The 21,292-nt window shown below is 45.8% G+C and overlaps 1 protein-coding gene across 1 annotated transcript in view; it reads right to left on the bottom strand.

The window, feature by feature from the left end:
• Positions 1-21,292, bottom strand: part of LOC117881580 (adenylate cyclase type 10-like) — a 67,140-nt gene that overhangs the window by 36,536 nt on the left and 9,312 nt on the right. Inside the window, 9 exon segments of the mRNA XM_034778991.1 lie at positions 8,448-8,828; positions 12,534-12,716; positions 12,718-12,806; positions 14,094-14,171; positions 14,173-14,287; positions 16,030-16,183; positions 17,616-17,671; positions 20,080-20,141; positions 20,296-20,452. Of these exon segments, the coding sequence (XP_034634882.1) occupies positions 8,448-8,828; positions 12,534-12,716; positions 12,718-12,806; positions 14,094-14,171; positions 14,173-14,287; positions 16,030-16,183; positions 17,616-17,671; positions 20,080-20,141; positions 20,296-20,452 (1,275 nt within the window).

A 21,292-nucleotide genomic window follows, 5' to 3' on the forward strand; every position in this document is an offset into this window, starting at 1 on the left:
ATTTGACTGTAGAATTTATTAGGAGGGCTGTGTTTATATTAATTCTTAATAGTTTGTCATTTAAATGAGACTTAAAGCGGCTTCCCAGAAAAGCATCAAAACTCTGCTGCACCGAGCTAGAGTGCCAACTACTGGACTCGAGGCCTGGCATGACTCCAAGAGCAGACCAGGGATTCAGGGATTAGATTGGGGCAAAAAGAGGGGAGAACCTTTTACAGTACAAACACCAGAAGAATGCCTGTTAAGCAGACTGTAGTGAGACTGAGTGGCATCCCTCAAAGCTGGAGAGCAAGGGACCACTACACTCCCTCTAGTGGGCAGGGCTAAATCTGCCACTCCCCCCTCACCAGAAGTCCTGGGGGCGGGACAGAAAGTATAAAAGGAGAACCCCAGAGCTCAGTTGGGGCTGGAACACTGGAGGGAGCAGCAGATGTATTTTAAAGAATCCTTATTGAGGTTGCAGGAAAAAAAATCCCAATGTGTAGAAAGAATAGTAAATACGGCAGGAGACCAGCTTGGCTTAACAGTGAAATCCTTGCTGATCTTAAACGCAAAAAAGAAGCATACAAGTAGTGGAAGATTGGACAAATGACCAGGGAGAAGTATAAAAATATTGGCATGCAGGAGTGAAATCAGGAAGGCCAAATCACACTTGCAGTTGCAGCTAGCAAGAGATGTTAAGAGTAATAAGAAGGGTTTCTTCAGGTATGTTAGCAACAAGAAGAAAGTCAAGGAAAGTGTGGGCCCCTTACTGAATGAGGGAGGCAACCTAGTGACAGAGGATGTGGAAAAAGCTAATGTACTCAATGCTTTTTTTGCCTCTGTCTTCACGAACAAGGTCAGCTCCCAGACTGCTGCACTGGGCAGCACAGTATGGGGAGGAGATGACCAGCCTCTGTGGAGAAAGAAGTGGTTTGGTTCAGGACTATTTAGAAAAACTGGACGAGCACAAGTCCACCGGGGCGGATGCGCTGCATCCAAGGGTGCTAAAGGAGTTGGCGGATGTGATTGCAGAGCCATTGGCCATTATCTTTAAAAATCCATGGTGATCGGAGGAGGTCCCAGATGACTGGAAAAAGGCTAATGTAGTGCCCATCTTTAAAAAAGGGAAAAAGGAGGATCCGGGAAACTACAGGCCAGTCAGCCTCACCTCAGTCCCTGGAAAAATCATGGAGCAGGTCCTCGAGGAATCAATTCTGAAGCTCTTAGAGGAGAGGAAAGTGATCAGGAACAATCAGGATGGATTCACCAAGGGCAAGTCATGCCTCAGTAACCTAATTGCCTTCTATGAGGAGATAACTGGATCTATGGATGAGGGGAAAGCAGTGGATGTGTTATTCTTTGACTTTAGCAAAGCTTTTGATACGGTCTCCCACAGTATTCTTGCCGGCAAGTTAAAGAAGTATGGGCTAAATGAATGGACTATAAGGTGGATAGAAAGCTGGCTAGATCATCGGGTTCAACGGGTAGTGATCAATGGCTCCATCTCTAGTTGGCAGCTGGTTTCAAGCAGAGAGACCCAAGGTTGGTCCTGGGGCCGGTTTTGTTCAATATCTGCATTAATGATCTGGAGGATGGCGTGGACTGCACTCTCAGCAAGTTTGCAGATGACACTAAACTGGGAGGAGTGGTAGGTACGCTGGAGGGTAGGGATAGGATATAGAGGGACCTAGACAAATTAGAGGATTGGGCCAAAAGAAACCTGATGAGGTTCAACAAGGACAAGTGCAGAGTCCTGCACTTAGGATGGAAGAATCCCATTCACTGTTACAGACTATGGACCGAATGGCTAGGAAGCAGTTCTGCAGAAAAGGACCTAGGGGTTACAGTGGACGAGAAGCTGGATATGAGTCAACAGTGTGCCCTTGTTGCCAAGAAGGCTAACAGCATTTTGGGCTGTATAAGTAGGGGCATTGCCAGCAGATCGAGGGACGTGATCATTCCTCTCTATTCGACATTGGTGAGGCCTCATCTGGAGTACTGTGTCCAGTTTTGGGCCCCACACTACAAGAAGGATGTGAAAAAACTGGAAAGAGTCCAGAGGAAGGCAACAAAAATTATTAGGGGGCTGGAGCACATGACTTATGAGGAAAGGCTGAGGGAACTGGGATTGTTTAGTCTGCAGAAGAGAAGAATGAGGGGGGATTTGATAGCTGCTTTCAACTACCAACCTGAAAGGGGGTTCCAAAGAGGATGGATCTAGACTGTTCTCAGTAGTATCAGATGAGAGAACAAGGAGTAATGATCTCAAGTTGGGGGAGGTTTAGGTTGGATATTAGGAAAAACTTTTTCACTAGGAGGGTGGTGAAGCACTAGAATGGGTTACCTAGGGAAGTGGTGGAATCTCCTTCCTTAGAGGTTTTTAAGGTCAGGCTTGACAAAGCCCTGGCTGGGATGATTTAGTTGGAAATTGGTCCTGCTTTGAGCAGGGGGTTGGATGATCTCCTGAGGTCCCTTCCAACCCTGATATTCTATTATTCTATTTCTCTTCTAGGGAGCTGGAATCTCAACATGATCCTAGACTAGCAGGGCAGTCCTTAGGCATAGGAGGCTACTTAGGGCACCTGAAAATTTAGGGCACCACTGGGTCTTAGTGTCCCCCTCCTGCCTCTTCCTATCCCTGTTCTGACCCTTCCTGCAGGCTCCCATAGCTGGCTGCTGCAGCCTGGTGACTCTTACTCCGTAAGGGATCTAGTAACTTAAAAGTGAAAAAGTCTTCCACCCTACCAGACCTATTAGCACAACACTGAAACTGTTAAAGAGCCATTCAAGTGATAATGAACCCATTTATCAGGCATTTGCCAACCCCTAGGTATATATTGTCAGTTTCTGAATTTGCTGACAAAACCAGTTGTGCATTACTGTAATATTTACTCAGAACATGTTAGTCTACAGGACCTTAGTTTAAAATTTGCTTTAAAAATATTTCATTAGTGAGTTGGTGAAGATTCATAGATTCTAGGACTGGAAGGGACCTCGAGAGGTCATCGAGTCCAGTCCCCTGCCCTCATGGCAGGACCAAATACTGTCTAGACCATCCCTGATAGACATTTATCTAACCTACTCTTAAATATCTCCAGAGATGGAGATTCCACAACCTCCCTAGGCAATTTATTCCAGTGTTTAACCACCTTGACAGTTAGGAACTTTTTCCTAATGTCCAACCTAAATCTCCCTTGCTGCAGTTTAAGCCCATTGCTTCTCGTTCTATCCTTAGAGGCTAAGGTGAACAAGTTTTCTCCCTCCTCCTTATGACAGCCTTTTAGATACCTGAAAACTGCTATCATGTCCCCTCTCAGTCTTCTCTTTTCCAAACTAAACAAACCCAATTCTTTCAGCCTTCCTTCATAGGTCATGTTCTCAAGACCTTTAATCATTCTTGTTGCTCTTCTCTGGACCCTCTCCAATTTCTCCACATCTTTCTTGAAATGCGATGCCCAGAACTGGACACAATACTCAAGTTGAGGCCTAACCAGCGCAGAGTAGAGCGGAAGAATGACTTCTCATGTCTTGCTCACAACACACCTGTTAATACATCCCAGAATCATGTTTGCTTTTTTTGCAACAACATCACACTGTTGACTCATATTTAGCTTGTGGTCCACTATAACCCCTAGATCCCTTTCTGCCGTACTCCTTCCTAGACAGTCTCTTTCCATTGTATGTGTGAAACTGATTTTTCCTTCCTAAGTGGAGCACTTTGCATTTGTCTTTGTTAAACTTCATCCTGTTTACCTCAGACCATTTCTCCAATTTGTTCAGATCATTTTGAATTATGACCCTGTCCTCCAAAGCAGTTGCAATCCCTCCCAGTTTGGTATCATCTGCAAACTTAATAAGCGTATTTTCTATGCCAATATCTAAGTCGTTAATGAAGATATTGAACAGAGCCGGTCCCAAAATAGACCCCTGCAGAACCCCACTTGTTATGCCTTTCCAGCAGGATTGGGAACCATTAATAACAACTCTCTGAGTACGGTTATCCAGCCAGTTATGCACCCACCTTATAGTAGCCCCATCTAAATTGTATTTGCCTAGTTTATCGATAAGAATATCATGCAAGACCATATCAAATGCCTTACTAAAGTCTAGGTATACCACATCCACAGCTTCTCCCTTATCCACAAGACTCGTTATCCTATCAAAGAAAGCTATCAGATTGGTTTGACACGATTTGTTCTTTACAAATCCATGCTGGCTATTCCCTATCACCTTACCACCTTCCAAGTGTTTGCAGATGATTTCCTTAAGATTATAAAATCACATCTCTAAAAAATCCTTGCATAGATTTTTAGATACACAATCATCTTCAGCCTTAAATGCTTGGATCTTCAGACATAGTTTTTTAAATAAATCCTTCAAAAGACCACCCTTATCTAAAATACACATTTTAATTTTGATTACTATAGTGAAAAAACTTGCTTCCAAAATCTTCCTGTCCATCCCTTTCTCCCTTCATATGCCCCCCCCCATTGAAGAGAGCCCTTAAAGGGACAACACCCCTTTCCTTCCAGATAGCTGAACAAAAAGTTTCCCTTTCTTTACTTCTGACTATATGATGAACTAGTTTTAAGAGAACCCTTCAGCAAAATCAGTACTTAGTAAGATATAACATCCTTTGTTATGCCTAAAATCTTTGGAAACATATATTTTAAAGTTGGTGAAATTTCATAAGCATGTCTATTGTTATGGAAATCACACAAAGTAAATTAGTGTTCCCTTTTTCTAAAAGCAATGAACATTGTTATGAACACACTAAAGCTCTGTGACTGATTAATTTAAAATAATATTTTTGTTTCAGTGAGTTAAATATGTAGTAATCTGGAATGATTACTTTATGAAGGCTTAAGAGTACATTTAAAATATAAAATCAGCTTAGAAATACTGATTAAGAAAATGTAAAACAGAGAAGAGTTGCATCATGTATTCCATACTTAATGTTGTATTCAGCAAGACAGCTGACTCGCCCTTACTACAAAGTTTTTGCAAATAAATCTCTGACAAACTTCAGGGCATATCAAAAAACCTGTGACTGACATTTTTTTATTTCCAAGTTTAGTGCTTTTAATTAGGTACCTTCTGCATGTCCAGTCTTCACCATCTGGCATGCAGTGGAAAACATGCCCCATTTTCTTTAGAAAGAAATTGCAGAAGAGTGTTTTTTTTCCAATATCATTTGCTTCATTTGGGTTCAGGGATTTGGCTGGAAGGGGGTGAGCACGATGGGGGAGGGAAGAGAGGAGGGAGACAATGGGGAGAGGGTAGGGCCTGGGTGGAGTGGGGCGGGGCCTGGAGCAGAGCAGGAGTGGAGTATGGGTGAGGCCACAGGCAGAATAGGTGGGCTGGGGAGCTAGCCTCCCCAAGGGGCAGCTTCACCCACTGCCCATGACAGGAGGTAAGAGCGGGTTGGCTCCTGCACACCAAGTGCGCACTGCAGTCTCCTTAGGCAGGGGCTGTATTCACAGAGCCGAATGTGCCAGCACCACGCATTCTGTGTGAGGGAGAGGGTAAGAGGGTCTCTGCGGGGAACTTTGACTCTCCACCACCGTGAGGCAGGCCCGGGGGCCGGTATCTTTTGCTGCCTTGTCCCTAACCTCCCCCCCACCCCCGGGCTGCCATCGGGCATAGGGGCACCAGTTTAATAATACTGCATAGGGCCCCTTAAATCCTAAGGACGGCCTGCAGACTAGGCCCTGAGTGGAGCTGCGCCCTGCGGTCGGAGGAGACAGACAAGAATCCCCAAGGATTCCCCGCCACCAGGGCCAGCTTTAGGCCAATTCCCCAGAATCGGGCCCCGCGTGTAAGAGGGCCCCGCACCCGCACCTAAGATGGCCCCGTGCTTTAGGCTCACACGGTGGTGGTCCGCTCCAGTGGCATTTTGGCAGCGGGGGGTCCTTCAGTGCCGCAGAAGATGCAGAGCGGACCCCTCCGCCACCGAAGACCCGGACCGCGGAATTGGGCCCCGCAGGTCCTAAAGCCGGCCCTTACTGCCACCGTTAGGGCCCTGGGCTGGGACCCAGTGGAGTAGGGTGGGCCCAGGTCTCCCTATCCACTGCTGCCAACCCCACCCCTGGTAGGGTGACCAGACAGCAAGTGTGAAAAACCAGGACAGGGGGTAATAGGAGCCTATATAAGAAAAAGCCTCAAAAATCGGGACTGTCCCTATAAAATTGGGACATCTGGTCATCCTAACCCCTGGGGTGGCAGTCTACCCACCTTAGCAGTGGCGGCTCCAGACAGCAGCGCACCAAGCACATGCCTGGGGCAGCAAGCCATGGGGGGCGCCCTGCCGGTCCCTGCGAGGGCGGCAGTCAGGCAGCCTTCGGCGGCTTGCCTGTGGGAGGGCCGCCGGTCTCGTGGATTTGGCGACAATTCGACGGCGGGTATGCCAAAGCCGCGGGACCGGCAGACCTCCCGCAGGCAAGCCGCCAAAGGCAGCCTGCCTGCCGTGCTTGGGGCGGCAAAAAAGCTAGAGCCACCCCTGCACCTTAGGCCGGATGGTCTGCGCTTGCCTGCTTTTGCTTTGCCCCAGTCAGGAGGTTGTGGGCCATAGACTGCCTGTGCTCTACCCTCCTCCTCTCCCTCTCCCGGGCCAGAACTTCCCCATAGACTATTGATTACTACCTGCCTGTAGTGAGGCCGGGTGGCCTCCATCCCCACTTGAGAGTGAGGAACCACTACACATACTTCTTGCCTAATTGGAAGGTCTGGCCTATTCTGCAGAGCTCAGACTCGTGCTTCTCCGCTTTGCTCCAAAGTTCAGACCTGCGCTGTCTGCCGCATTCAAGCTCCCAGGCCCTCTTTAACTGCTGCCCTTAAGGAACAGAAACATTGAGTCCCCACTGGTGGGAGACATCAGGATCAGACCCTCACCTTTTAAGGTAGGGGGCAGCATAATATTTTGCAACTTAACATTCTGGCGAATGGTGCAAATGTACAATTCATTGTCTGAGCTGGAAAGCGATTCCATTTTGGAGGGGATGACCTTGATGGCATTGGCTGCACGGAGAGAAAGAGGAGAAAAAACAATTATAAGAACTCACATTTTAATTTGTTTGCTTTTTAAATCTATCCAAAGCAAAACAATACTTGACAAGATCTAATGGGAACAGCCATTATAACCATTTGGGTGTGAGAATAAACTCTATCACCCAGAATGCAAAACAGGTTCCATTGCATTTCTACTTAATCACAACATTATGAGGCTGGCTCTTCTGGGGGCCAAATCTTTGGTGTCGCCTAGATTTCCCAGACTAAATCAGATCAATGGCCTATCTTAGGTGGAAACCGTAACTCTTCTTCCCTTATGGAAATTTGGCACTAATATATGGGGAAGTACTAGCCTAATCCCAGGAAGTAAATGGCTGGTTTATGGCCTGCAGGAGCTGGGCTGCTATTTTTCTCTTCCCCCTTATTTATTTAGGAAGTTTTAAAAGGCTTACAGAATCATTGCCATGGAATTATTATCATTTTGTTTTTGATATTTACAACAGCTTTTATTTAAAGAAACATTATACAATATAATCATCAAATCTCTCTGTTTAACAGGGTGTTACCTTTGCACTATGCAAGACGTTTTGTTTCTGGTGATTGTATTATTCTGATTACCCATTTATCAAGCCAGGCATGTCCATCAAATGCTAATAATCAAAAACATGGACAGATGTGCTGGGTTTGTTTTTGTTTTCAGGCAAATGTATTTTGTCTGAATATTGAACAACATATCTAAGAATCTATCCGCTACATTTCTCATATCTTAGCTAGTATAACTGCAAGTGATACCATTCCCATAAATATCAAAATCTTTTGGTTGGAAGATATTTGTCACCATAATATCTTGTATCAATTAGTCCACAGATTAACTGTGTGGTGAGTAGGAAAGTGTTTCCTTTAATGTTTTAAATATGTTGCTTTTTCATTTCACTGGGTGTCAGCATATTCTATTATGGAAAACTATAACTATTCACTATTAGAGGGGTAGCACATAGAGGAAACCTTTTAAGGATGCTAACAAATTGCATTATAACCTTTATTCAGTGACTTATAACTTTGTTAGGCATTAAGCTTTGGGGCTGAAATTTTCCATGCTTGGTCTCTGCCTCAGATTTGTTTTTTTGAAAAGTTAAGACTTAAAATGGTTCAGCAGTTTTGTTAATGTTAAAAAAATGCATATTTTCCACCTGCCCTCTTTTTGAGCAGCTTTAGTGTCCCAAAGATTTGGAGCAGGAATAGAAATTTCTCAGGGACAAATAGCATCCAAGAGTTCTAACTCAGTCCCATGCTTTAATCACTCAACCTCACTCCCCTCCCAGAGACAGGAATGGAACCCTGCAACCCAGCATTCTACTGTTGAACGTACACCCCTTACCCTCTCTGCTGCCTCCCCTGGCCCCAGTCTTGCCTCCTTTCCTAGCCTGTTCAGCTACTCTTTCCATTCCCCTCAGCACATCTCCTCTTTGCCCCTTGCACCCTCCTTCCTTCCCTGAATTCCAGCAGCCAGTGCCAGGCCGACAAACATTCCCAGAAAGATGAGAACTGCCTGGGAGGGTGAGTCACTATACACTATACAATGGGCTGTGGCATTTAAGAACATAAGAACCTGTCTTGCAACAGTGGCCAATGCCAGGTGCTTCAGAGGGAATGAACAGACCAGGTTACCAAGTGATGATGAGTTAATGACAAGTAGCTTACTGAAAAGGCCTTCCCACTCATCATCTATTTCTTCCTCCTCCTCCCAAAGATGGAAGATGAGCATGTTCTTTAAATGGAGGTTCCGCAGCAACTCCTCGCAGTAAAATGGGATTCCATGGCTTCTCTGTATCAAGAACCTAAAGAGAGACAAAACTATCACTGACCATTAAAATAAGGGACTGTTATTCTCCTTGGGCGATGTTGGGGATGGTAGCTACGTAGATACCATGGTGACAGGTGCCTTAACAACATCTAAGGTTGCAATTGAAATGGATGAGGCTGCATCAAGTGTCCTGTATGCCTCCTACGTGGTAGATTGCAGGGCTGTACTGAAGATACAGAGTGTGTCGTGGGGTGAATGAGCAGCAGGGCAGGGGATCAGGCTCATATTCAAATGACAGTCAGGTGTAAATCAGCACTTAACGTAGCTATGATCGTTTACAACAGCTGAGGATCTGGCCCCATGTTTGTTTTTAAATGTTACTAATAGCAACTAGGTTACTAAAACTGGACCCATGTCAAGCCTAAATATTCTCTGCTAACTCATCACATAGGTGTCACCACCTTCCTGCAGAGTTCCAACCTGTCACAGCCAGCCTCTTCCTTAAACACCTTCCTCCTTTCTCCCATAAAGCCCTATCAGTCGCAGAAAAGCTCTCTGGCAAAGTCCATGTAGTCCCCACCTTTTCCTTCTTCAAATCCCTCCTTAAAAGTCACCTCTGCCTTTATGCCTGCAAGACACTGTCAGTTGACATTGGCAAGGCAGATGGCAAGCCATAAGCAATGTTCATTGTGCTAAAATGTACTTGTTTGACTAAGGGTAGGTCTACACTTACCTCCGGACCCGGAGGTAAGCAATCGATCTTCTGGGATCGATTTATCGCGTCTTGTCTAGACGCGATAAATCGATCCCGGATAGATCCCGGAAGTGCTCCCCATCGATGCCGGTACTCCAGCTCGGCGAGAGGAGTACGCGGCATCGACGGGGGAGCCTGCCTGCCGCGTCTGGACCCGCGGTAAGTTCGAACTAAGGTACTTCGAATTCAGCTACGTTATTAACGTAGCTGAATTTGCATACCTTAGTTTGAAGTGGGGGGTTAGTGTGGACCAGGCCTAACTCTCACCCTCCCATTCCCACCACCACCACCACCCTCTTTGGCTACCTGTTGTAACATACAGTCTCAGTGTTTTTAGGGCAGGGACACTGGAGCCCTCATCCTGACTGGCACCCTTAGGTGTTACTATAGTATAAATAAATGCCAAATTTTTCAAAAATGGGAGCCTAAAGTAAGACTCTTAAATCCATATTTGGGCACTTAAATAAATTGCCTGATTATTTCAAAAGTGCTGAGCACCCAGCAGCTCCCATTGACATCACCCATACAACTTTAATTGTGCATACACACTATGATTCAATCTTTAATTAATTACTGTCCTCCTCTCCCCCACGGGACTTCTTGCTTCAGTCAATGCACACAATGGAATCTAGGATCCTATGGTTACACCAGTGTGGGGGTCACATAGGAGTCCTTGGAGTTATTTTAAGGGTCCCTTCTACAGTACTTATACAAAACCAGGAGGAGGGTAAGGAGATTCGCTTAGGCACATACAGCAGTTAGGCATCTAACTTCCAGTTGCTCTTTTGAAAATCTCTCCATTTTATACCAGGCTTTTGATTTGCAATGTTTTAAACAGGCTCGGCCACTATCTGTTGACCAGTTGCTATGACATTTGCGGCCTCTCAGCCACTTGAATTGCAAAGACTCAAAATATCAGTAAAGCTTCCTTTGGCAAAATATCCCCCAAGTCCGCTCATTACCTGATGTTTCATCGATTCACAGATTCTAAGGCCAGAAGAAACCACTGTGATCAGCTAGTCTCACCGCCAGTATAATACAGTCCATAGAATTTTCCTGAAATAATTCCTGTTGAAACTAGAGCATATCTTTTAGAAAAAACATCCAGTGTTTTCGTACCATGCTTAGCTTTATTATCTTAGCAAATATGGAAACAGTACTGGCATGGCCATCTGCATTACAGTAGTAAAATGGAAAAACCAATAAGGATAACATTTTAAAATGCACTGTGCAGGTTTTTTTTTAGTTGATTGCTTTTAGCTGCAAGCAGGTATCAAATAAGGTTTAATGAATTTTTAGCCTTGCAATTTGAATGGGTGAAAGGGCAACCTGGAGATAGATGTTCACTAAGTCTGTTTATAAAACTGGAGATGGAAGCCTAGTACAGACTGGGTTTTACCTAAGCAAAAAGGGAACTGCTGATACAACGCTGAGGACTCTCAGCAGGTCACAAATGGATATAGAAATAGGCATAAAGAGTCTAGAACTGGAAGGAGTTGCCCAAATTTGAGGTACTGGCAGCTGTGTTCAGCTGGCTGGAATAATGAAGATAGATGGGTGGGTAAGTCACCACCTGCCCCCTGTGGGACATGTTGAGAAGAGGTGTAGGAGCCACTGGCACTTGATGGCTGGGGGGTTACTCCAGAAAGCTTATGCTTTACTTTGATGATTTTACCTTTGTTTGTGGGCTCTGGGAATTACTCTGAGGACATCCAGGCTTCACCCAGACTTTGGGCCCCATCACTGGACCAACTGGATCCCAGACTGCCTAGGGGATGGGAAACTGAAGATTTCTGTTGGTTTCTTCTCCCTCACCTGTCCCCGCTGCCTGATTCTACGCTCCTCCTCAGCTTCCATCCAACCAACTCTGAGGCTGACTGAACCACATTGCACCATCATGACAGGCCGAGACACCCTCTCAAGCTCTGCAAGCCAGACATGCCACCACTGAACCTGTCTGAAGCTGCCCTGTCTGCATTGATTCCTGGGACAACCCCAGACAGAAAACCGCATTTCCCCAACCTTTGCTGCCTCACCTTCCCTCCCCCTCCTGTGCCAACCCCGTTGCCTAAAGAGCTGGAATAATCTCTGACCATGTTGACCTGAAACCCAGCAGCAAACCTAGCCTTTCTTTCCTTTCCCCAAAGGGGTAGGCCCTTTAATATCAGCAAAGAATTCTGACCACCTTCCCTCTAAAGGACTCTGATAAACACTCCAGTCAGACTAGTTCCAAGGCAGAGCCACTTCCCTGTCAGAGCTCAAACAGCTCAGACTGTATTTTCCCTCTTTGCGTTGAGTGAGTAGTTGAAGGAATTTTGACAGGGCAGTTGCTGTACTAAGGTGCACTCACACCTGATTGCTGAATGGTGGGGCGGGAAACAAAGGTCAACTTAACATCTTAGCCTTCTGCGCTCACCACTCTTCACCACAACAGAGGGGATGGATGGTACCACCTTAACTCTCTGCCTAGGAGCAAACTGATCGAGAGATCCCCCAAGCAACTGCCCTGGGATGTATTTGCAAACCAGAACATTAGAAGGCAGTGACAAGCCAAGAGCTATATGTTAATAACAATAATATCTGGACTTTCTATAGTGCTTTTCATCAGTGTTTTTTCAGAGGCAGTATAATCAGCTTCATTATACAGATGGGGAAACTGAGGGACAGAGAAACAATGTGATCTGCCCAAGGTCACCAGTAAGACAGTGATAGAGCCAGGAATAAACCTCAGTCCCAATCCAGTGCTCCACTAGGCTACAGTGAATCTTTGCCAAGCCCTAGATGGAACAGCATACAGTTAGGACCAACCATGTTTTACTGGGTGCTAGGCTATTGGGCTGTTTTGACCCTGCTTTCATGGACCCTACAGAGTCAGTCACTTGACCATGAGCCATTTGGTTCCTCCTTTATGGACCTGCTCCCCTCTGTTTTGCGGAGAAAGGTTGTTTTGCAGCTAAGAGCACAGATCAGGTGCCTATCACTTACATTTCTAGCTCCCGGGAGATGCTGACCACCCCAAGGTCCTGGCAGGCTTTTTGCAGGATCACAGAGGGTTTTAGCTCCCGCAGCTGAACGTAGGTGGTCTTTGTGCTGTTAATGATGTTTGCAGCAGAGACACAAGGCGGCCGTGCTTGGTGGCTGGGAGGACATAGAGACATGACCATAAACTGGGATGCTGGAGAGCAAGTTGTCCAGAAATTCCCATGATGCAGGATCAATGAAGTGGCAAAATGACAAAAATAAGAATGTTTTTCTCCACTACCTAAAAAAGGGCAAAAAATCGCCTGAATAAGGTGTTGCTTCAGTTACGTATATCTTGCCTTCAGGCCAGGGCCAGAGGTGTCATACCCCCACCCCTGTGACTGCTACTCCAACCTATGGGGTGGAAGAGCAGCTGCAGCTCCTTTGTGTTGGTTAGATAGGATATGGGGATCTGCACAGTAGCGTAGCTAGGGGGGTGCAGGGGAAGCAGCCGCTTCCCCTCAGCACATTTGTCAAAAGTGGCGCCTGCCGGGCCGGCGCTGGGCTCCTGCAGGCAAGGGGGGGCAGCATGGCCGGAGGAGCCATTGGGGGGGTGGGCGCGGCCGGAGGAGCGAAGGGGCCGGCTCCTCGGCCATTGCGCCCCATGCTCAGCGCGGGGTTTCGTTCTCCAGGGCTGCCGAGCCTGCACATTTCACCCAGCTTCCATTTTTGAAGCCTCACCCTCCATGACACCTTTTTCCCCTTAGGCCTCTTTCGAAATTTGATGTTCATGCTGTGCAGTGACAGGCAGCAAAAGCAAATCTTTGAAGTGTGGAGAACAAGAAATGAACTCCCCCGTTTACTTTTATGGCAACCAATGCAGCTACCAGGGCAAATCTTTCCCTCCACATTCAACTTTTCTCCACTCCTGTTCCCCTTGAAAAGTCAAATGCAACTTCTCATTGGAGGGGGTCCTCTTACCATCACTGATTAGTATCCACCCATTCTCTTAACTGCTCTCTAAGTGCCCTAAGCCCCCATCTGAACCCCCAACTCCCCAAGCGCTGCCTTCGAAGTCTTTCCTGGGATGAGTAAGGGCTATTTCTTGCAACCTCACAAGTCTGTGAGGAATTGCTTCCCTTCCTTCTGTGTAGCTGCAGATGGCCGACATTCTGTGAATATCCTTTAGAATGTATAGGAACAAAGTCCAGGGTGTGTGCACAGACTAGGATTCAGGCTCACCAAACAGGTCAGCCTCATGACCGCAAGAAGGCCAATCCCAGAATAAGAGTGAGGAAGTGGGACAAGTGAAGTGTATGGCATCAGATCGACAGCATCATGCCACTAATTCTTCCATGCAGATCTAGGAGCAAACATTTCTGCAACCATACCCAGCACCCTGTATATCCCAATTATAATGACTGTGTTGAATTTCATGAGCATTCACACCTTTGAGCCAGTGTGCAATTTCAGGGTAAGAATAAAAAATGCTGAGATGCCGAATTGGTGTGAAGCAAGGTAAATAACAGAACCCAATTCCACAGACAGGCTTTTGCCCCAGAGAGTGAGGGCTTTCTCCATTACCTTAGCAAGAAAGATGTTATTCAGGAAGCAATAGTAGGACTCTTCTACCACACCTCGGAGTTTGCCTTGGAGGATGTTACTGTCTTTCAGCGTAAGATTTACAGGCCTCAATCCCCAGAAACATGGCCAGGAGTGTCCGGATGACAAAAAAATTCTGCTGCACATTTACCTTTGTCAGCTCCATAGCAACAACCCTGCATGGTTAAAATGAAGAGAAATTATAAGGAAGTTCTAATGGGGAGTCAGGAAGAGCCAGGACATTCTGAGAAAGAATTACAGAAACACAAACCTACCACTTACCACATGGACATCTAGACACATAGAAAAAGCTTCCAAATGAAGGAGAAATAATGGAACCAGGGTTTTTCAGCACTTTCTGATCGACCTCAAAGTCAACTACAAGACATTTCAGCACCTGATTTTCTTTATGGATAAATGGCTGAGGATCAGCAAAGGATTTGAGTAATGTCTCCTGGTCTCTGTTTCCTCCATGGCTGGTACAAAGCAACCTAACCCCAGAGCTCAACCTCTCCATTTTTCGCTTTTGTTTGTGGGACACAAAAGATTAACAGCCTTGAACTGATCTCCAACCAGCTTTTCTAACCACACCCCTTTGGGTTACTGTCAGAGTCCAGACTGATCAGTCTGTTTATTGTCTTCTGGAGAACACACCCTTGTCAAAAGCACCTGGCTGCTTTCAGTTCAGTTCCATGCATTCCCCTGGACTCTAAAGTCATCCTGCATTGAAAGACATGCAACCAGACATACACGTGAGCATCCATCCCATTAGAGCTGCTCTCATTGCCATATCGCATGCATCCAAAAATGCCTTTTCTTAGTGATGGACCATCTCCCAGCCCTTCACTAATGATATTTTTAAAGTTTGTCCATTTCTCTTGGGGAAAAAAACCCAGCACACTTATGAGCTTTCATCCACAGTTCAAAAGTTGCATTAGCCCACGAAAAGCTGAACAAAACCTTTTGAATTTTGAAATTTCAACATTTTAAATGTTGAAATTTGAAAGGTAAAAAGGACTTTTTTTGTTAATATTGACAATTTTCATGGAAATCTTTCCCCAGCTTTCAACCAAGTATTGAGCTGATCAAAATATTTCAAATTTTGAATTTTCAAATTAAAGGGGGAAAAAATGAAGGGAGACTTAATAAAACAAATTTGCAAAATGCCCCCAATTTATTTTTTAGCAGCTCTCCCATATACACTGTCTTGCTAGACATGTTTCCTCTTTAGCATCTCAGTCGAATAGCACTGAAACATGAATCTGACTTGATCTGGGTCATGACAGCCACAACCAAGGAATCTCTCATAGGATGGATGGGAGAGCCATTTCTTTTTGATGCGTTTTCATGCCCTGCTAGTTTTGAGGTTCCCAGAAATCACACTTCCCATATGTTGCCAGAAAACAGATGGACAGCTATTCCTCCTGATTCATGGGAGGTGGATAGCTCAACAAATCAACTGGACAAGAAGCCACAGTTAATCAAAGAGCGGGTGAGGTTAATCCTTTGAATCACGAAAGGACCCATCCAACCATAAGTGAATCTTTCAGATTGCCTCATGTATTAAATGAAGAATCAGAGCAGCAGGCTGGCATTGATAGGTACGATTGGACCACTGGTTGTTTCATCGCCCCTGTGACTGTGCTGGCTATTTCTGTACGTGAAATAATAGTTGTACCAAAGGAGGAAGTTACTAAAAGCTCCTCTCCCCCATGCAGGGCTCATTTAAGCCATTAGAGGTCAGCTTTCAGCCAATTAGACAGGCATTTGGCCATCTCAATCTGTGCCAGCCTCACAAAGCCTCCATACCATTTGGCATTATTGCAATCTCTGTAGGAATGTTGCAGCTCAGGATCACGATGCAAGGGTGTGGGGCACAGGGGGTCAGGTGTATCAAAGTGAAGTTAAAGGCACTTACTTGTAGCCAGCCTCCTGGCCTAAGTAGGCAATTTCAGCAAGTAACTGGCTCTTTCCATAGCCCATAAGGCCTTCATACATTATGACGCGGCCTTCTGTAGACGCCACAAATCCTTTCAATAAAGTGTCATAGATTTCAAGCTTTTTTTCCTGACCTAAGAAACAAGGAGTGACTTTAAGAAAGCAAAGACCAATGCACATCCCTTTCCCTCTTTGCTTAGCAGTGGCAGTATGTCTCCACCCATATCGGAAATGCATACATAAGTCACTGGTTCATTTCCACCTCTGCTGCAATCCTTATCTATCCCTTTCTCCCCACTCATTTTGATAATTGCACCTTCCCTCTCTAGCATATTCCCAAACCCGACTGTCCAGATTCCAGCACACCGCTGCTACCCTCCCCACCACACACACAAAGAAGTGTGACCACATTATTCCTATCGTCACACAACCACTTGTTCATTCCAATACCCGGTGTCATTCTTCAGATTTGTATCCAGTCTCCTTTACAGACCCTTTGCTACATTCACTAGAGCTGGCACAGGGAAGTATAATTTACCTCTCTCCTTACCAGCCTGCCAACCAGGAGATTCATCAGCTCCTACAGGGCAACAGGATTAAAATTTAGAGATGAGGTGGAGCTCACCTGGTATTTATCTCATAGAAAGGGAAGGGACCTTGAAGGTCATCAAGTCGACAGGTAGGTTGTTTTTTGTTTTTTTTGGTTGTTTTTTCCCCAGATCCCTAAATGGCCCCCTCAAGGATTGAGCTCACAACCCTGGGTTTAGCAAGCCAATGCTCAAACCACTGAGCTATCCCTCCCCCCATTGGAGGTATTGGGGTGCAGGACTCTAGCATTTTGTTTCAACCCCATTTGTCAGTAAAGTGAAAAGATGCTAATCAAAGACACAAAGGGAGTGAATGTGAGGGGTAAGAATGTGCATGTATTCCTTCGAGACAAGGTGGTGAGTATGAGGAATATCTTTATTGGATCAACTTTGGCTAGTGGAAGAGACAAGCTTTCAAGTCTCACAGAGCTACTCTTCGGGTCTGGGGAAGGTAACCAGAGTGTCACAGCTACACACAGATGGTTAAGCATAAGGAGATCACACATGTTGCCTGAGACCACTTAAAATGAAGTGGGCGGTTAACACCTCTGCTGGAAAGTTTGTTTCTTCCACCACAGGAACTAGTCCAATAAAAGCTATTCTCTCACCCACCTTGTCTCTCTCCTATCCTCGGAGCAACACGGCTACAACAACACTGCAAACATGTATTCCATACTCTTGTCTGACCATGGATAGATCCTGCGGTCCATAGCACCATATAAAACCTGCAGGATCAGGCACCACAATGTCAGTGTAAAGGCCCTGTATCTTTAAGAGCATCCCGAGCACATCTCAGAGCTTTACATTTCTGAATGATCCCAATGGTCAGTCACTTAATATCCTCAAGTAGTGGGTCCCCCTCAGACATTTCCCCCCACATCCATCTCTTCCTTGGGCATCCTTTTCCCAGCAGCAACAACTGCTCCACAGGTTCCTAATGACAAATCAACTGGAGTTCCGAAGAGCTCTGTCCACCTACCCAGTAAGTGGTAATACTCAGACCTCTCCTTGGTGAGATACGCTTGGCCAATCATTCTGCAAGGAGGAAGAGAAAGGAAAGCTGCAGTTAAAGAGCGAAAATACTCCTGGTCAGACTGAGTGGGGGTGCAGCTGGGCTGACCACTCTCTCTGAATCCAAGCACTGCTTCCAAGAAGGGTTTCATTATTCTTAGCCTCCTGCACCCAGAAGCTCAAGTTGAGATGGAGTGAAGTAGTGTCATGGGGTTTCCCTTCAGAAGAGCACTAAAGGAACATCAATAATTAAGGAGTCTAATGCGCCTGGTGTAATGGGAGGGTGTATTAATATCCATCGGTGAGAACTGGAGANTGAAAGACATGCAACCAGACATACCCGTGAGCATCCATCCCATTAGAGCTGCTCTCATTGCCATATCGCATGCATCCAAAAATGCCTTTTCTTAGTGATGGACCATCTCCCAGCTCTTCACTAATGACATTTTTAAAGTTTGTCCATTTCTCTTGGGGAAAAAAACCCAGCACACTTATGAGCTTTCATCCACAGTTCAAAAGTTGCATTAGCCCACGAAAAGCTGAACAAAACCTTTTGAATTTTGAAATTTCAACATTTTTAATGTTGAAATTTGAAAGGTAAAAAGGACTTTTTTTGTTAATATTGAAGGGGGGGAAATGAGGGGAGACTTAATAAAACAAATTTGCAAAATGCCCCCAATTTATTTTTTAGCAGCTCTCCCATATACACTGTCTTGCTAGACATGTTTCCTCTTTAGCATCTCAGTCGAATAGCACTGAAACATGAATCTGACTTGGTCTGGGTCATGACAGCCACAACCAAGGAATCTCTCATAGGATGGATGGGAGAGCCATCTCTTTTTGATGCGTTTTCATGCCCTGCTAGTTTTGAGGTTCCCAGAAATCACACTTCCCATATGTTGCCAGAAAACAGATGGACGGCTATTCCTCCTGATTCATGGGAGGTGGATAGCTCAACAAATCAACTGAACAAGTAGCCACAGTTAATCAAAGAGCAGGTGAGGTTAATCCTTTGAATCACGAAAGGACCCATCCAACCATAAGTGAATCTTTCAGATTGCCTCATTTATTAAATGAAGAATCAGAACAGCAGGCTGGCATTGACAGGTATGATTGGACCACTGGTTGTTTCATCGCCCCTGTGACTGTGCTGGCTATTTCTGTACGTGAAATAATAGTTGTACTAAAGGAGGAAGTTACTAAAAGCTCCTGTCTCCCATGCAGGGCTCATTTAAGCCATTAGAGGTCAGCTTTCAGCCAATTAGACAGGCATTTGGCCATCTCAATCTGTGCCAGCCTCACAATGCCTCCATACTATTTGGCATTATTGCAATCTCTGTAGGAATTTTGCAGCTCAGGATCACGATGCAAGGGCAGAGGTGTGTGGGGCACAGGGGGTCAGGTGTATCAAAGTGAAGTTAAAGACACTTACTTGTGGCCAGCCTCCTGGCCTAAGTAGGCAATTTCAGCAAGTAACTGGCTCTTTCCATAGCCCATAAGGCTTCATACATTATGACGCGGCCTTCTGTAGACCCCACAAATCCTTTCAATAAAGTGTCATAGATTTCAAGCTCTTTTTCCCGACCTAAGAAACATGGAGTGACTTTAAGAAAGTAAAGACCAATGCACGTCCCTTTCCCTCTTTGCTTAGCAGTGGCAGCATTTCTCCACCCATATCGGAAATGCATGCATAAGTCACTGGCTCATTTCCACCTCTGCTGCAATCCTTATCTATCCCTTTCTCCCCACTCATTTTGATAATTGCAGCTCCCCTCTCTAGCTTATTCCCAAACCTGACTGTCCAGATTCCAGCACACCGCTGCTACCCTCCCCACCACACACACAAAGAAGTGTGACCACATTATTCCTATCGTCACACAACCACTTGTTCATTCCCCAGATCCCTAAATGGCCCCCTCAAGGATTGAGCTCACAACCCTGGGTTTAGCAAGCCAATGCTCAAACCACTGAGCTATCCCTCCCCCCATTGGAGGTATTGGGGTGCTGGAATCTAGCATTTTGTTTCAACCCCATTTGTCAGTAAAGTGAAAAGATGCTAATCAAAGACACAAAGGGAGTGAATATGAGGGGTAAGAATGTGCATGTATTCCTTCGAGACAAGGTGGTGAGTATGAGGAATATCTTTATTGGATCAACTTTGGCTAGTGGAAGAGACAAGCTTTCAAGTCTCACAGAGCTACTCTTCAGGTCTGGGGAAGGTAACTAGAGTGTCACAGCTACACACAGATGGTTAAGCATAAGGAGATCACACATGTTGCCTGAGACCACTTAAAATGAAGTGGGCAGTTAACACCTCTGCTGGAAACTTTGTTTCTTCCACCAACAGGAACTAGTCCAATAAAAGCTATTCTCTCACCCACCTTGTCTCTGTCCTATCCTGGGAGCAATACGGCTACAACAACACTACAAACATGTATTCCATACTCTTGTCTGACCATGGATAGATCCTGTGGTCCATAGCACCATATAAGACCTGCAGGATCAGGCACCACAATGTCAGTGTAAAGGCCCTGTATCTTTAAGAGCATCCCGAGCACATCTCAGAGCTTTACATTTCTGAATGATCCCAATGGTCAGTCACTTAATATCCTCAAGTAGTGGGTCCCCCTCAGACATTTCCCCCCCACATCCATCTCTTCCTTGGGCATCCTCTTCCCAGCAGCAACAACTGCTCCACAGGTTCCTAATGACAAACCAACTGGAGTTCCGAAGAGCTCTGTCCACCTACCCAGTAAGTGGTAATACTCAGACCTTTCCTTGGTGAGATACGCTTGGCCAATCATTCTGCAAGGAGGAGGAGAAAGGAAAGCTGCAGTTAAAGAGCGAAAATACTCCTGGTCAGACTGAGTGGGGGCAGGGCCGGCTCTAGGTTTTTTGCCGCCCCAAGCAAAAAAAATTTTGGCTGCTCCCCCGTCCCAGCCCTGGGCTCCTCGCCGCACCCCCCTGCTGCCCCAGCCTTAGGCTCTCCCCCTCCACCCCCATCCCCACCCCCTGCCGCCCCAGCTCTGGACTCCCTCATTCCTTCCCACCATTGCAACCAACACACACCTCCTGCCGCCCCAGCCCTGGGCTCTCTCCCCTCCCCACCTGCACCCTCCTTCCGCCGCAGCCCTGGGTCACTGGTAACTCGCTCCCACGGCAGGTCATTCAGCAGGAATTTTAGATGTGCACAGAACACAGACAGGATTGGTTCCCATTTGGTTACAGAACTGCAGTAAAGTGGAACAATTTTCAGCTTGTGTGATTGGAGGATATCTGGATGCATATTATAAGACTGTCCTACACTAATGAGGAAAAGTTGAGGTGCCTTTATTATTCTTTTCTTCCACTCTTTCTTTCTATGGGTAATTTGCCAATGCAATATCACTATCTTCCTTTTACACAAACAAACAAACAAAAAGGCAATGGCTGTTGAAAATAGCAATTCCAGTCCTAATAACCACTGGGAAGCATTTCTTGCTCAATTTTATCCTTTTTTCTACAGCAAGTTACAGTGGATCCGTATATTTGATTTGGGAGAAATGAAGTAACAGCTGCCCAAACTGAGCTTGAGCACTCCTGAATTTTGAGGTGTTCAAATCTGGAAGGCAGGTGCTTGGGGGGGGAAGGGGAAGGGGGCTGTGG

Source organism: Trachemys scripta, chromosome 8, assembly GCF_013100865.1.
Source record: "Trachemys scripta elegans isolate TJP31775 chromosome 8, CAS_Tse_1.0, whole genome shotgun sequence".
NCBI lineage: Eukaryota > Metazoa > Chordata > Testudines > Emydidae > Trachemys > Trachemys scripta.